Source organism: Schistocerca piceifrons, chromosome 4, assembly GCF_021461385.2.
Source record: "Schistocerca piceifrons isolate TAMUIC-IGC-003096 chromosome 4, iqSchPice1.1, whole genome shotgun sequence".
In the NCBI taxonomy this organism is placed as follows: Eukaryota; Metazoa; Arthropoda; class Insecta; order Orthoptera; family Acrididae; genus Schistocerca; species Schistocerca piceifrons.
The window spans coordinates 360,475,729-360,493,591 of record NC_060141.1 but is presented as its reverse complement, the minus strand read 5'-3'; the positions used below and the strand labels follow the sequence as shown (position 1 = coordinate 360,493,591).

At 38.3% G+C, this 17,863-nt stretch overlaps 1 protein-coding gene across 1 annotated transcript in view; it reads right to left on the bottom strand.

The window, feature by feature from the left end:
* The window catches only part of LOC124795316 (lon protease homolog, mitochondrial-like), a 155,019-nt gene that overhangs the window by 27,865 nt on the left and 109,291 nt on the right, over positions 1–17,863 (bottom strand). Inside the window, exons 8-9 of the mRNA XM_047259287.1 lie at positions 5,536–5,675; positions 3,253–3,374 (exon numbers count right to left, since the gene is read on the bottom strand). Coding sequence (XP_047115243.1) covers positions 3,253–3,374; positions 5,536–5,675 — 262 coding nt within the window. The remainder of the gene's footprint in view (positions 1–3,252; positions 3,375–5,535; positions 5,676–17,863) is intronic.

Here is a 17,863-nt window from a genome sequence, read left to right as displayed (position 1 = left end):
CAGGGTAATCTTCAGCTCCAAAATTCACAAGTGGCAAGCTGACCAAGAGGAGAAACCAAAGAAGAAGACTGGAACAACGTGGTCTCAAGAAAGAAAAGAAGCCCACAGCAAAAGAATGAAAAAAGTATGGGCACAAAGAAAGGCAAATGCATGCCACTAAGTACTCTGCGTAGTCCTAATGGGCTCGCATATATATACAACATGCCTACAAATGTTCTGTTATTCAAACAATGGAAAATCCAGGATGGAATGTAACAATATTATGAACAGGAAAGTTGCTACTCACCATTTAGCGGAGATGCTGAGTCGCAGATAGAAAGATTGTCACAATATAAGCTTTCGGCCATCACGGCCTTTGTCGAAAATAGACGACACACACACTTCATCTGCCAGAGGATGCATTCGTGTGTGTGTGTGTGTGTGTGTGTGTGTGTGTGTGAGCGGAGATGATGAGTCACAGATAGAAAGATTTTCACAATATAAGCTTTCGGCCATCAAGGCCTTTGTCGAAAATAGATGACACACACACACACACACACACACACACACACACACACACACACAGTGGCTTAAGCTGTCTTCAGCTGCCAGAGGCTGCATTCATGGGTGTGAGTTTGTGTGTGTGTGTGTGTGTGTGTGTGTGTGTGATCTGACAGCTTATATTGTGACAGTCTTTTTGTTGTGCCAATAATCTGCAACTCAGCATCTTGGTTAGTGGCAACTTTCCTTTTCATAATAATGTAATGTTTTTCCTTTACTTATCTACGAATTTGTCATTCTTCCACTGACATAGCCATTGCTATGTACAACTCAACTGAAGAGAGTGTATTTTCCTCTGCAAGTGACAACAACAATAATGGACTTTGGGATTAGTGAAACGCGAATTCAAACTGAGTCCACAAAAAATATCTCTAACGCAGTTTTCAATTACCTTAAGTAAATATCTGAATCTCAAACACATGGTGTAAATAAACAATGAATTAAATTATAATATGCCATCCAATAAACACGACACAACACAAAAACTATCTTAGCATGTGTTTCTTTTTTTCTCCCCCCACCACCCCACCCCCTGCCCCGACCTATGGTTCACGAACTCCCACGCGGTTCGCAGAATATTTCAAGTGGTTCATCAAAACTCTTTTCCATAATGGCATGTTTTGAGGTTAGGCCTAATTACATTGAGCTTGTATTTTCATATGTACGTGACAGGGACTGTGAAAGACAACAGTGTGTTGTTTGTGGAGACATTCTTGCTACCAGTGGTCAGAAACTTTCTCTTCTTAAACACCATTTAGAAACTGAACACCCCACCCATGTACACAAATATTCTGATTTTTTAAAATACAAAAGGCTAATGAACAGTAATAGAATTTAAGTACTTTTGTATCCGGTTCAAACAGTGACAATAAGAATGTTCTTGAAGCATCTTATCATGATAGTTACAGAATTGTTCTGACTGAAAACCTCATTCAATAGCTGAAGTTATAGTATTGCTATGTATAAATAATGTAGTACAATGAACGCTTGGAAAATCTTCCACAAAAAAGTCAATATGATATCACTGTCCAACAATACGATCAACCTCCGGATTCAATAGATGTTACATTATGTTGAAAATAAAATTTTGGAAAGAGTCTGTGCCTGTTCTTTTGCTATTCAACTTGACACATCAACTGATATTGCCAATTTAATAATTTTGTTACTTTTTGTCTGTTATATTCACGGGGAGTCTGTAGAAGAGGAGCTACTATTCTGCAGACCATTAAAAGAGAGAACTATGGGAGGAGATATATTTAAGTTAACCGACAAATACTTTAACAAAAATTCAATAGAAAGGATTCGCTGTGCACATATTTGTTCAGAGGGTACAAAATCTATGGCAGGGTGCTATGCCAACTGTGTCGTCAAAGTGAAACTGTTAGTGCCAAATGCTTCTTGGACACACTGTTCCATTCATAGACATGCTCTTGTTTCTAAACACACACATAATGGTTTGAAATCTATGCTGGACGATGCAGTGAAAAAAATTAATTTTATTAAGGCTCACCCTACAAATTCCTACATCTACGCAGTTCTTTGTGAGGAAACGCAAAGCATTTATAAGTATTTATTGTGTCACACTGAAGTTAGGTGGCTATCTCAAAGTAGAACTATTTCCAGACTGTGTGAACTTAAAGATGAAGTTTACATTTTTCTCACCAGCCACACCTATCACAACTCTAAGTACAAGGAAGGTGAAATCTGGATCAGGCTTTAGCTTTTTTGGCAGAAATTTTCTCAAAACTTAACGGTTTAAACTTATGTCTCCACAGCTCAAATATAAACATTTATACTGCTCAAGACATTATCAAATCATTTGTTAAAAAACTTAATTTTTGGGAAATGTATTTCAATAGGAATCAAACTACATGCTTTGATACCATTCATAATTTCCTGGTGGACAATCATCTTTCTTTGGACAAAAATGCCAAGAACAAGGTTAAAGAACATTTGAAGAGACTCAGGAAAAAACTTCAGAGAATATTTCCGTGCTATGTCCAATAACAACAACTGGATTCACAATCCCTTTGAAGAGTCAACAGTTTTAGAATACACATTAAGCGTAAATGAAAAAGAGCAACCTCTTGAAATTTCCACTGGTTTTCAGTTACAGAAAAGTTTGTCATTAACTGCTTTCTGGTTAAGTTTAAAGGAGTTCCCAGTGTTAGCAAATAAAGCCATAATGGCTGTATAACCCTTTTCATCCACAGTTGAGTGGACAGTTGTTTTCTTCTCATTTCTATTTCAAAAATAAATACAGAAAAAGACTTTGTGCTGGAAGTGATTTGAGACTTTAACTTCTGTGGTTCCTGACTTCAGGCACAACCTTCTCACTGAATTCCACAGAAGAGGCGAGTAGTTATAATGGAAACCAGGCCCACATGTTGCATAACTTGTGAGCTGTAACTTTAAGTTAAGGTTTTAAATTAATTTAAGGTTATTAAATCTTTTGCTCAGAACTGAATTTTATGAATGTCTACTGTATGTATATTTCAAGCCAGTGATTCACCCAACACAGAAGGAATTCGCAAGTCGAAAAAGGTTGGGAACCGCTGCAATAAGGCTTTTTTTAAGGGGCCAATCACATTTACAAACTGCAACATTCTTTTACAACCAAGCTGGAGAGGTAAGTGAATTTGGTAAACTGTGAAGCTGCTGTTTCAGGTACAATTAGTATTATTAATCACTCTACAAGAAATAATTACATACCTCCCTGTTGAGAGCACGTGCTATTGAGCGTGCTATGCTTGTTTTGCCCACGCCAGGAGGTCCATGGAAACACAAGATTTTGCCTTGTGTTGATCCTTTGAGCTGGCTTACAGCAATAAATTCTGTCAAATAAAGAACACCAAACATCAGAGATCTATAAAACACACACACACACACACACACACACACACACACACACACACACACACACACTAGCTTGAAATAGACAGTGTATGGCACATTAGGGTCATTTCACACAAAATATAAATGTATATGTTTTATTAAGTACTGGGAAAAAACTGAGCCTTCATAAAGAAGAAATCACCTTGTTTGAGAACAGAGCATTTGGCACTGTGAGACAAGGTACAAGAGAGTGAGAGGGGCAAGCCATGTCGCTATATGTCTTGTGTACATTACAACTGAATAACAGGCTTTCTCATTCTTATATACAGCCTATGATCAGCAGTTCAAAACCTAAGTAGCTATGCATTACAATTAATCCATTATGAGAGTTCAGTCTTCTGTTAATTACGTGTTCTTACAACTTTAAATCATATGTATGAATGCATACCTAATAAAGGAGAACTAAAAAATGTGTCCACATGGCTGCACGCCTGTGTTGCTCCACGTGAGTAATTAAGTCACCGCCGAGTCCCTCGACAGCCAGCTCAACTTTAGCTTTCAGACAGATCACCAGCCACATAGTGAAACTATGCCAAGGGCACCAACACTGCCATCTTGGCTGTCACCGGACTCCCAGGTAATGCTGTGCAACCACTGATCTGGAAGACCCTGCTATCACTGCTAATCACCTCTACCAACAATTAGGACATCGTCCTTGTGTGCATTGGCAACATAACTGGCACATAAGGTAATTTCAATTGTATTATTTAATCACCACAGAAATTCATTTCCGTTGTATTTTTCAATCATCACAAAAGTACATTCGCAGTTTTACAACTTGCATGAACTTTGTCCTCAAACTGTACTCAATTGAGTTCATGTTCAATAAACAGTGTTACTTCAATCATGCCACCACACAGCAGGACACTTTAAAAAGCAAGGCACTCTAAGATGTGCTTAATGTCTTAGACCTGGTGACATTCAAAAAGAACATTCTATTCATCATTGATGTCCCAATCTTGGTAAGCTGGTCTTCATTAGTATCACAACTGCTCACTGAGAGTCTTTCTTCATTTTAGTTCTGGTACAACAAATGTCTCCTCTGACCAATAAATGGCATGCCTTTCGTGAAAGGGCTGCCTGGATTTCCCATTGTATTTTATGAGCTGGTCAGTGCACTGTGGAAGCAGAAGTGTTTGCTGGTTTGTACAGGTTGTAGGGAACTGGTGTCTCCTTGTAATCAGCTACTACACAGCACAATATCTACTTTTTTCACATGCGCAGATCTTTTCCAGATTGGGCAGGCATATTTGACTCCAGAGAAACACAAGCCATTGGTTCTCATTTTATCTTCTGCCGCATCAATTTTTCTAGGATCCTTTTTCTTGCTACAGCATTTGGCTGTACATTCATAATGATCCTCGATTTTGATAGCTATCTAAGATAAGGTTCAGATACTTTGATGAATGTGCACGCTTTACCTGGATGAATATGCATGCTTTACCAGCTGGTATTGCCATTACTAGTTAAGTCTTTGTAATACTGATCTTTAGGACAGACACAAGACATGTACAACAGTCTTTGAAGGATTTGTCTCAGTGCATTATCCCCATCATATGTTAGCAAACTTACAACCATAATGCTGGATGTGTATGAATGCATACCTAATCAGAGGAAATGTGAACATGTAGCAACAACAGTGAGAGAGACACAAGTTACTAAGGCACAGCATAAAAATCATAGGTGTCATGCAAACTTTTTTCACCCTTTAGTTTGCACAAGACAGTACTCATCCAAAATGTAATCGAGGCTCTATGAATAACAGGAGGTAAACATGCTTTACCTAACTGTAGAATGTATATACCATAAAATGAATGCTTGTTATGTGACTACCCAACATTGTAAAAAATTAACTTCTACAGGAGTCATGGGCATCCTACAGCAGGTTTTAAAAATTACACATCAGAAGAACCATTCACATAAACACATACTTAATATACAACAACTATATTCCAAGATCCCACTGCTGGGCAAGTAAAGCGATTTCTTGTTCATGAGTCCTTCTGATGCAGAGTAACATGCCTCCCTGCTGTGAGTAAAACCTTCTAATTATTCCTTTTACTATAAATTAAACTACTTCCATAGAGAATCTAAACTCACCAAGCACTCTCTTCTTCACATCTTCCATACCATAGTGATCTTCATCCAAGATTTCCATTGCTCTTTCTATGTCCAAGTTTTCTTCACTTGTTAAACCCCAGGGAAGGCATGTAAGCCAGTCTAAATAATTTCTCGTTACACTGAAACAGATATTGCAACAATAATAATAAATTATAGCATACAATGCACAAAACAGAATTATCCATAAAATATTCACTGTTGTGGAAGAGTTGTTGAACCACTTCCCATCACACTTGCCACACCATATTAATTTGTAATTATACGATTGCTTAAGTGTAGTTCTCCATTGGCATTAATCTTGTTTCACATCTTATCCAAATACCTAATTACACAGGTGAAAATCAAGCTTTGCTCTTTTCGAGCTCAATCTGTTTACCTTAAGCACAAAATTTACCAAGAGATAGGGGAGCAGAAAGATGTGTTGTTAATGTTTCATCTGCTGCAATGTAAAAATTAGTTACCCTTGTTCCTTCATTTCCTACATTTATTTCGAACAGAATTTGCATATCTCTTGTCATACACAGGGCATGTTTGGTGGTATTTCTATTTCCATTAGTTACTGATAAAATTATGATCAAATGGCTGAAACTGCACAGCCAATATCAGTCAATGTGTTGATCTCCAATCTTATCACTTAGTTTCCACAATAGGCATTACCAGCTCTTTAATTCCTACCTGTTCTTCGTAGCACAAATCTTGTAATACTTTGTCAGGGGCATAGTCTGTTAAAGTCTGTCCAGTATGGTTTTATTCATCTTCATGACCCTTCCTGACCCAAGTAATGGTCAAAGCACCCGTATGTTTATTTCCAGCTCTCTCAAATACTCTTTCATATCTTCCTCATTGCTACCATATTTGACCGAATCCCCAGGACAGATTTCTCTCTTACTGGTGCAGCTGCTTCTCCCCCTGCTTATTATCTTTTCATCCATAATTTATTGTGGGAGCACATCATGTTGGAAATGATGATCTTCACTATTTCATGACCCCAAATATTTCCCATCATTCCTAGTACTTTTGGTCTAACAGCTTCGCTCATGATTGACTGATTCAATTTTACTAGCAGTAAACAAATGTTTCAGAATCTCAACATATAATCATAGCCAGTTCTTCTGCAACTGCTAATTGTGGAGCCAAACTCTTACTCTTTATCTTCTACTTGGTCCTCAGATATGAGTTTTTGTCCCAATATTTACACATTCCTTTGGTGTGATACTGGTATGTGGATTTGACCCTGTATTCAATAATGCTGAATTCACTGCCCAGCGTTTGGTTGAAATCCATTACCAAAACAAGAAAATGTCTTTGAATGCTAGACAGTTATTCTGATTTTATGTAGTTATGACAGCCCATGCACCTGATTCTTCCTGCAAGTATCCACGGACAAAATTCATCTTATCTTTTTCAGTTCACCAATACAGGTAGACATAATAAAACTGTAAAACATTCTCTGAGTAAATGCCACCTGATGACTTTATTTGTTAGAACTGTAACACACTAAGGAAACTATCATCGAATTATTATTATTATTTTTTTTTTTTTTTTAATTCTGCATCCCTCATCTCTGCATTTATTTTAGCAAAATCTTCCACATGCCTTGCTACTTAAATGCTTATTTTCAGGATATTGCTCTGTCATATCTTGGATTTTGGAAATTGGCATCAGCAGTATATATTCTGGAGCCACAGTTGGCAACTGGCCCTCCAAAATGTATTTGAAAGTATAAATTACCCAAGCAAATTACTTAAAAAAACACCAAAACAATTCATTTGAGCTCCACCCTTATCATTTTATAGTATTTTGCAAGTAGTTGTGTGACTGATTTGAGCTGTTAATGGTTAGTATGTAGATTAAATACATAGTTGCTACATTCTGTAGCACAAGAAAGATGGGGGCAGAAGGGAGCTTGGTGGCGAATCAACACAACATGTTGTGTTGATCCACATAAAAGCTCTGTACACCCAAAGAATTTTATGGAACGAAGTAGTAGATTTTATAAATCAATCTCTGACTCTGGCAACCTATGAATCCTCTTTTAATCAGAGCACGCAACTTTAACAAAAGCCTAATGCCAATTTATGAAACTTTGATGTGAAATTCCAATTTTATCTTCTGGACACGCATACAATGTGCAGTGCACCAACATACACTTTGACATGGAAGCAATTCGTTTATTATGCAATGGCATGCACTTTGTGGCAGGTAGCAGAATTTTTATAAAGAGCAAAATAACAGGGTAACAATTACTGAATTATAAGAAATAAAATCGTCAGAACTTCCGAACGGTTTGCGGTAGGATGTTCAAACTGGGCAGTTTGCTGCAGGGCATGATGGGAGTTAGTACGCGCATTTGGTATCGTTTAGCAATGAAGCCCACTTTTATTTCGATAGTTTCACCAATAAGCAAATTTGGCACATTTGGGGGACTGAGAATCCGCGTTCCACGATCAAGAAGTCTCTTCACACTCAATGGGTTACAGTGTAGTGTGCAATGTCCAGTCACGGAATAATCAGTGTGATATTCCTTGATGGCACAGTGACTGCCAAACAGTACGTGACAGTTCTGGAAAATGATTTTATCCCCATTACCCGAAGTAACCCCGATTTCGGCAAGATGTGGTTCATGCAAGACGGAGCTCAACCCCATCGAAGCAAGAGAGTGTTTGATGTCCTGAGGAGCACTTTGGAGATGGTATTCTGGTTCTGGGGTACCCAGAGGCCACTGACATGGGTCTCGATTGGCTGCCATATTCTCCAGATCTGAACACATGCGACTCCTATTTGTGGGGTTATATTAAAGACAATGTGTACAGCAATAACCCCAGAATCATTGCAGAGCTGAAAAGAGCCATTCATCAACAGCATCGATATTCCAACACTTCAGTGGGTCAGGCAGAATTTCAATATTCGTATGTGCCACATTGTCGCCAATGATGGCAGGCATATTGAACATGTCATAACCCAACACTGTAGTTTGTAACTAATTTATTTATTTTCATACGGTTCAATAACTATCATCCTGTAAATACAATAAACAAACTTTATCGTCACTTTGTTACAGTTGTTGCGATCTTGTACAGAGCTGTTCTCAAACTGTTTTGTTACTGTCAAGGCTTATAACGTTTTTTTGCATGTAGGTGACTGCTAAAAAGTGTAAAGTTGATAGTGACACTCAGAAGTTTTTGACTGAATGGACTGAACAATAGTGTTTTACGTCACCTGATAGGCCTCGAACTGTTCCAGTTTTCCTCATATGCAACAAAACTGTCGCTCTTGTTGAAGTACCAATTTAAAGTGACATTATGAAAAAACTCATCACCACTGTCATCCTAATTTTTCCTCCAAGTATTTGAGCTTATCCAAAGAAACTTCAGACATACCTAGCTTCTTAAAAAATAAAACTGGCTTTACTAAGCTGCTATATGAACAGGCAAGAAAAATCTACTGAAGCAGTGTTGCATGCGTATTGGATGCTTAATAAACACCAGATGCCATTTTCAGAATCTGAGTTATTAAAAAAATATATGTTGGAAGTGGCTGCGACACTTTTAGGAGCGCCGCAATTTGAAGTATTCCATTGTCGGCAAGAAGGAATCCAAGAAAAACCAAAATTTTGGCTGCTGACAACAAAAGTAATTTGCTCAAACTTCTGCAGACAGTCCCCTGCTATGCCATACTACTTGAATGATGTGACATCACTGAAGACGAACAAATTCTACTTTCAAATGATTTTTGGTTATTGAAAGTAAAGCATTTAGGGAAGAACTATTAGCAATATTGCTGACTTGCGGAGAAGATTCATTCAAGGCTTCTGTTGACTTTGACAAAATCAAATATTAGTTATCATAAAATGGTGTCACTTTCAACTGACAGTGCCCCAGTGATCAGCAAAGAAAAGGGCCTGAAAAACAGAATCAAGGATAAGAATGCTGAGCTGCTATCTTAGCAGAGCATTATTCACCAAGAAGCCCTTTGTGGAAAACTTAGTGGCACTCTGAAAGAAGTAATGGACAGGTCGATAGAGGTGATTAATTTTATAAGGTCTCATTCTGCTCTTCATCACAGACAGTTCAAAGAGTTTCAGGAGTTCATATCTGAGTGTGATTCAGTCATTCTTACTTACTGCAGAACAACAGTATTTATTAGTGCCTGAACATTTTTGGCAAATAAAAAAATAAAGTTGCTGCAATTCTTAAAATCGCTCCTGAAGTTTCTCCAGTGGCAGAAAGGACTGATGTGGTTGTGCGGTTCTTCTACCTTTCCAACAATTTACTCCAAATGGAGATAATAGAACTGCAGGAACACATTTCCTTGCAAACATACAAAATTTCATCCGCCAAAGAATTTTGGAGTAAACATGTCCCAGAACACTATGGAAATTGCAAAAAAATTACCCATTTGCCTGGCTACTATGTGGTGTCACCGCCAGACACCACACTTGCTAGGTGGTAGCTTTAAATCGGCCGCGGTCCATTAGTACATGTCGGACCCGCGTGTCGCCACTGTCAGTGATCGCAGACCGAGCGCCACCACACGGCAGGTCTCGAGAGACTTACTAGCACTCGCCCCAGTTGTACGGACGACGTAGAGCTAGCGATGCACACTGACGAAGCCTCGCTCATTTGCAGAGCAGATAGTTAGAATAGCCTTCAGCTAAGTCAATGGCTACGACCTAACAAGGCGCCATTAGTATCTATAGAGTCTCACTTGTATCGTCAATAGCGATGTACAACAAGGATGGATTAAAGTTAAGTATTCCAGCAGCTACGTACTTTTCTTTATAGCATTCATTACGTATCCCGTTTCAGACCTATCTCTAGCCTGCGTGAGTTAGCGCGTGCCTTTCGGCTACTTCCGAGAGGCGTGGCTGTCTTGTTACGCCACAACATACTACGTTAATGAAACTTCATTTTCAATAATGAATTTTTTGAAGAACCAATATTGCTCACTGAAAATTAATATCCACGCCCCTTCTAGATACTCTCCGCATAAGCTGGTCCCTGTGTAAATATAAATTTAAAAATCTGGTTCAAGACTGCAGATAAATACAATTCCACCAATCTATTGCATTTCACATGAAAATAAAAATTAATAAGGAACATGAGGGTTTCTTTTTTATAAAAATTTAGAATGTATCCAGACACCAAACTAAAATTATTTGCAAACCCCTTTTCTAGAGCATTGCACCTACTTCCTAAGGCATCTTAAACTGATTTACATATGTACTAGGCCCATTTAACTTCCCAATTTTCCTTTGTCCCAGATTTCTCCACCAAGGCATTGTACTTCCGCAACCTGCTGTTCTGTCTGAGCTGAAAAGTCATCTGTCATCTTCTGCAAGCTTTGCTTCTGTTACTGCAATTGCCACTTTAATTTCAACACCTTTATATCTTTACTCCATAAACCTAAGTGAAGGGTGCTGGAGAGGATACTCCACATTCTACTACCGGTTCCATTTGTGTATGGCACACAGAAAGAGTGACTGCTTAAATGCCTCTGTCCTTGCAATTAAAATGCAGTCTTCCATGTGCAGTAGGGGCATGCAGCCGTAGCACAAACTTGCATGGGAGTGCTCAAACGAGGCAAAGTCATACAAGTATCTAATTTCTGTGCACATCAGGGTCACCATGTGCAGGCAACATAGTTTCCTCATTTCAGGAAGGGAGACTTGTGATACAATTGTGTGCCTGACTGCAGTTCTACTCATTTCCTGCTTTTTTTAAAAAAATTACCAATGATTAGTTAAAAATTCATTTGTCAAACCCATTCAATTTTCCCCTGCATTAGCATAATGGTCAAAAGGATTAATGAGAAACATAAAGAATTTTTAGACAATGATTAATCATGCAATTTTTTGTTTCTGGTAGATTAATTTCACTGACTTATTGGAATGAAATGAAATTACAGTCTACAATTCCTCACAAATAAGTATAACTGGAAACAAAAGTCAACCCTGGCCAATAAAAAAAGACTTCGTACTTCTAACAGGTACACAACTTGTACAATTCGAAGAAGAGCACCGGATCATCAAACTGCTGCAACTGTCCCCAGCAGTAAGAAATCAACGTATGAAGGCTATGCTTGTCAGTACCAGTATAGCATCTCTGTATGCCATATACTCCTTTGCTGACATTGGTCCAGTAAGATGAAATATTAGTGTGAATTCACTGTATGACCAGCAAGTAAGGTTTATAAACAGCATTCTACTTGCCTTCTTTATTTCTTCTACAGTATTCAGATACACAACAATGCTAAACATATTCACTAACCCAACACTTGTGCTTCTTTTGATAATTTTAGCTTTGTCTCAAAATAATAACATCAATGGCTCTAATGCTAACAAAATGAACATCTTGAACATTGGAATGGTATGCATACTTCTATTTATGTGTGAATAGAATCTCACATGCACCCACGCTGAGGGAGCAATAGGTAGGATGTTTTAGTATATTCCTGGATTTGTAATTTAAAACTGCATCTTGAAATTTTCTAATTATGCTTTCACAGGATAATTATTTATCTGCATGTGTCAGTAATTCAGGTTTCTCATTATTTTCGAAACACCCTCCCATGAGTCAACCGAGTCTGTGACCATTCATGCTGTCCTCTTTGTGTACATTCAACATTTCCTGTTAGTCCTATACGATATACCATACATACTTGAGCAATATATCCGGATTGTTCATAAAAGAGTTTTGAAAGCAATCTCTTTTATAGACAGATTGGATTTTTCTAATATCCTACTAATCAATGTCTGCCATCTTCTTCAATGTCTATGACTGAGCCTACTTCATCATTTCATTTCATATTCCAACAAATTGTTGTTACACTCAGATATTTACAAAGGTTGACAGATTTCAAATGTGATTCATTGTTGTTTTAGTTATAGGACACTGTTTCTGTGTTTTCTGAAGTGCACGGTTTTACATTTCTAAAGATTTACATTGAGTTCCCAATCTCTGCACCACTTGGAAATCTTTTCAAGATCTGACTGAGTATCTGTGAGGCTTTTTTCTGATAGCGTTTCATAGCAGAAAACTGCATAATCAGCAAAAAGTCTGAGGCTACTATTTATATTGTCTGCCAAGTCATTAATATGCAACATGAACAGCAAAGGCCTCACCACACTTCCCTGGGGCACACCTGAAGTAACATCTACATCTGCTTATATATGCTGCATGCTCCCTACTAAGATCCTCAATGAAGTCACAGATTTCATTTGATTCCCCATACAGATTTTTCTCAGAAGTATCTCTTGAAGCGACTGTTAATTTTTTTCAAAATATGTTCTTATGGTTTTTCTTCTTCACTTCATACAACTTACAGGAAACTGTTGTGACTTTCGAGACTTGTCTGAAGATAAATACATTTTCTGAATAAATTCATTAATAACAATATCTTATTCTCGTCTTTTTGGAAGCCAAACTGATTTCAAGGGATACTACTAGAATTTTCTATAACACTTTGGATTTGAGTTGCAGCTTGAAAAGATTGGGAGAAGACTTTTGATCAGTTGTTTCCTACATCTACCTTCGAGCTTTTCTGGAATAACATGTTTACTACTGCATACGCCGACTTCAGTGTAACTGGCAAGCACTCTTCGAATGACAGACTAATTATTACATAGAGAGATCCTGATATTATACTAGAAACTGTTTTAGCACTCTAGTGGGTAGGTCATTTCATCCAGCTGAACTTTTCTTTAAGATAATCTTACTTATTACATCTATAGTTAGCTGTAATTATTACAAATTTAGCTACAACTTCCCTGTTATCTGACCTAAGCCAAAATGATGACCATTACATAGACACTCATTTCAACATATAATTCTGATGTAAAGGTCTGTTGAAAACTGGTTTGATGCTGTCCCAATGCTAGTTTATCTTGCTTAAGCCTTTTTTCCTCTGTCACTACTGCAGCCTACTTCCACTTGAATTTGTTTACTCTAGTCACATGCTTTGTAATATCTCTCTACAATTTTTATGCCCTTCACTACTAACAATTCCAGTCTGGTTCCTGTACAAGTTATAAGTAACCTTCTGTTTCACGTATTTTCTCTCTGCTGCTCTCAAAATTTTGAAGTGTGCATACCAGCCTACGTCACGAGCTCTCTCTAAATCAATAAATTCTATAAACATAGCTTTGCCACCCTTCAACCTATCTTCCAAGAGTAATCACAGGGTCAGTGTGTTCGCATTTCTCCAGATCCAAACTAATCGTCCTCGAGATTGGCTCATACCAGTTTTTTCCAATCTTATGTATGTAATTTGTGGCAGCATTTTGCAACCACAACTCCTGAATATTACAGCTCACTTCATGGTGGAGATGTTAAGTCACAGATTAGCACAACAAAGACTGCTAAACAAGTATACTTTCAGCCAAAAGACCTTCATGCAAGCACATCTCTCTCTCTCTCTCTCTCTCTCTCTCTCACACACACACACACAAGACCATTGCATCTGGCCACTGAGACTGGTCTCTATTATCGTTATTCCATCCTGGCTTTTCCATTGTCTGAAACTTATAGTTCAGGAATATTCACATCTGCAGGCATCTACTTTCTTTGTAATCTGAATAATTACATTGTATCTGAAGCCTGAGGATATCTCGCAACTCTCATGAATCTTGCATACCAGGTGGAATAGGTTTCTCTCCCATGGGATCTCATTAATTCTGAACAAATGTCTTTTACATTGTTGTAAAACCTACCTTCTTGTCAATATGGACAGTGAAGAGGAAGAAAGAAAGAAAAAAAGCATTACTACCGACAACTCGGATGAATGATCTTAGCCCTGGGAAAAGGAACTGGAGTGTTTTATGCACACAAAAGCAACTTACCCCCTGCCCCCTTCCACAAAAAAAGCATACACCTACAACGTAACACACAGTGATATTTCATAAGTAGTTCACAAGATATCGTTATTTAAAAAACAGCTGTTGGATGTGTTACACTTAGCAGCATCATTGTTCCTAATGATGATTTTTCTTTTGTTACCCCATTTGACATTCCCCATCTGACATTTCCAAGGCTGTAGCAGTGGACATATTTTGTACTTTTTTTTATTAATACTAATTCTAAACATTTACACACGTGTTAATTTCATAAAGAAGTTACTGAAGTGGTATTTTATCTGGCAGTTATTCTACATAAAGACAACATACTGCTTTTTAATTAACATATATATAGGGGTTTTATACAGCCCAGGGTGTCTTACGTTATCATTTAGCTCATGCTGCTCCAAGTTTAAGGTCTGGCACAGTGTGGCCAAGAAATAAATCCAAGGGATCGGATACACAATTGTGAGACAGCACAATACAGTCTAGAATGGCACACAAGGAGCTGTAATTGTTGTTGGATCACAATCATATCTTAAGTGGCTAGCACATTGCCACGTCATGTTGCACCACACTCTGGCATATGGCAAGCATGTAGTATCAATTGTTTTTTGTACATTCTAAGCCCACATCCTGACATGTGACATGCAGATGTTCAGTCAGACTATGGAAACACATTGTAATTCTGTCAGAGACAGCAAAGGACTTGGAAGAGCAGTTGAACGCAATGGACAGTGTCTTGAAAGGAGGATATAAGATGAACATCAACAAAAGCAAAACAAGGATAATGGAATGTAGTCGAATTAAGTCGGGTGATGCTGAGGGAATTAGATTAGGAAATGAGACACTTGAAGTAGTAAAGGAATTTTGCTATTTGGGGAGCAAAATAACTGATGATGCCTGAAGTAGAGAGAATATAAAATGTAGACTGGCAATGGCAAGGAAAGCGTTTCTGAAGAAGAGAAATTTGTTAACATTGAGTATTGATTTAAGTGTTAGGAAGTCGTTTTCGAAAGTATTTACATGGAGTGTAGCCATGTATGGAAGTAAAACATGGACGATAAATAGTTTGGACAAGAAGAGAATAGAAGCTTTTGAAATGTGGTGCTACAGAAGAATGCTGAAGATTAGATGGGTAGATCACATAACTAATGAGGAGGTATTGAATAGAATTGGGGAGAAGAGGAGTTTGTGGCAAAACATGACAAGAAGAAGGGACCGGTTGGTAGGACATGTTCTGAGGCATCAAGGGATCACAAATTTAGCATTGGAAGGCAGTGTGGAGGGTAAAAATCAAAGAGGGAGACCAAGACATGAATACACTAAGCAGATTCAGAAGGATGTAGGTTGCAGTAAGTACTGGGAGATGAAGAAGCTTGCACAGGATACAGTAGCATAGAGAGCTGCATCAAACCAGTCACAGGACTGAAGACCACAACAACAACAACCACAACAACAACAACCACAACAACAACATGGAAACACTTTCATTTACTTCCGTATTCTCTCAAACTTCCAAAAACATTTTGACACCCTTCCTTTATGTTATCAAGCCAGCTTCTCAACTACCCACAAAGAAGAATACTAAATGTGTCATAAAAATTAAAATATGCTGACCAGTTCATTAAAAGAGCTTAGAAAGTCATTCCTGGCCAGAGGCAGTAGGCTGCTTATTTCAGCACTGGAAGTGGCAAACCAATATTTGGACTCAATGACAGATGCTGGCTACCCATAGCTTACAGGTTAGCAACGAGGCGATGTTCCAGAAGAGCCAAATATGGTTGGCATCATACACTAACTGCATGATCAGCCATGCACAGTGCACCATCATCGAACCTTCCAGAAGGGTAACATGCAAAAGAAGCCATATAACGGGGCCCTCCTACCCTACTGGGGAGTGTGCAGTATTAGCAACGAGCGGATGACGCAATCTCCACGACACTCGTCAGCAGGAACCAAACTTAGGATATTTCATGTGCCTCGGTCAATGTGGGACACACAGTAGACTTAGCAAACGAAGAGTCAGTCAGTTATACATGGGACTTTGTAAATTGGGAAGAGTGTTAGGGATACTTCCACGAAATGTACTTACATCTATGCTTAGATATTTCCACTCTGTTTCCTAAGTAGTCCCACCAAGGTCCATACCTGCACCACCCAAATTTTGCTTTTTAGTTGTGGTTGGGATATCAATAGGCAGCCCACCACTGGTTAACCTCATTGAATTCACTGACCAAGGTAAGGTCCCCTGTCACACATATCGTTGTCTTTTCTCACTCCCTCTCAGGATATATCACATGATTTTCTGAGTATACTGATGGAGAGGTTTGTGATTAAATCATCATCTATAAACCATGGAATAACAGTTTTGTTACAGTTTTATGAACAATTCTGTAAATTATATGCTCTTGGGCCCTTGGAAGTTCCATTGTTACCATCACCCCACTACCATTCCGTGCCATGCCATATCACTGTGTGATAACCTGAAGTAAATAAGAAATCCTCACAGAAATATGCTTTCAACTGTTGTCACTGGTATTAATATCAATAAACTTTGATAGCAAAAACAAATTATGTTTCAAATTGGATGCTCTTCACATTATGGTCACTGTTAACTTGAAGGATGACACTGCAAGGAAGTTGGCTAAGACTACTTTGTAGTACAATCTCTAAAACAGAACTGAAGTGTGAATAATCAATCAGGATTCATACTTACATTTTTTTAAACTAAAAATCCTCGCTTTTGCTTTTGTGCAAACAATGAATTCACAGCTATGTGACAAATTCTCATGTGTAGTTTGCATTCATAAACATGCAATGGGAAATTGATCTGGAGCTTGAGGACATACCGCCAACAATGGATTCACAATGTCGGTGAGAACATTGAAGAGAGCCATGATTGAGAAGTGAACATTACAGCAATTCAATGCAATTCTTCACCTTACCTTATGTGACTCTAAAAACAATTGTTTCCAAAGCAAAATCAAAGGGATTTGTAACAAAATTACTTAGGCTGCATTATAGTGGAGTGGCGCAGCACGATCCGAGCAGCACAGTACAGTGAGCAGAGCAGTGCTGAAGAAAGAAACCAGTGCTGAGAAGTGCGCTTTATTATAGTGGCGCTGCAAGTAGAGTGGCATGGAGTGGAGCAGCACAGAGTGGTTTCTGAGAGCAGTGACCATAGCATTTGAGTGACTATGGCTGTGTTTTGGCAATGCTGGCTGTGTTCAGCTGTTGCTGCAGGTTGCAGTCAGTACTGTTCCTGGCACTTGTGTTTCTTTAGTTGTACTGCTGAGAAAATGGTATCAGCGGAAGCTTCGATACCAGCTGTTTCTACTCGGTGTCCTTTATGGGATCACTTAAACGACTATCATCACAACCAATGCATTTTAGACAAGTTATGTGATGAGGTGGCAACAGAATCACAGCCTGTAAGAACAGAATACATTTCATTATTATCTTGTTTATCTC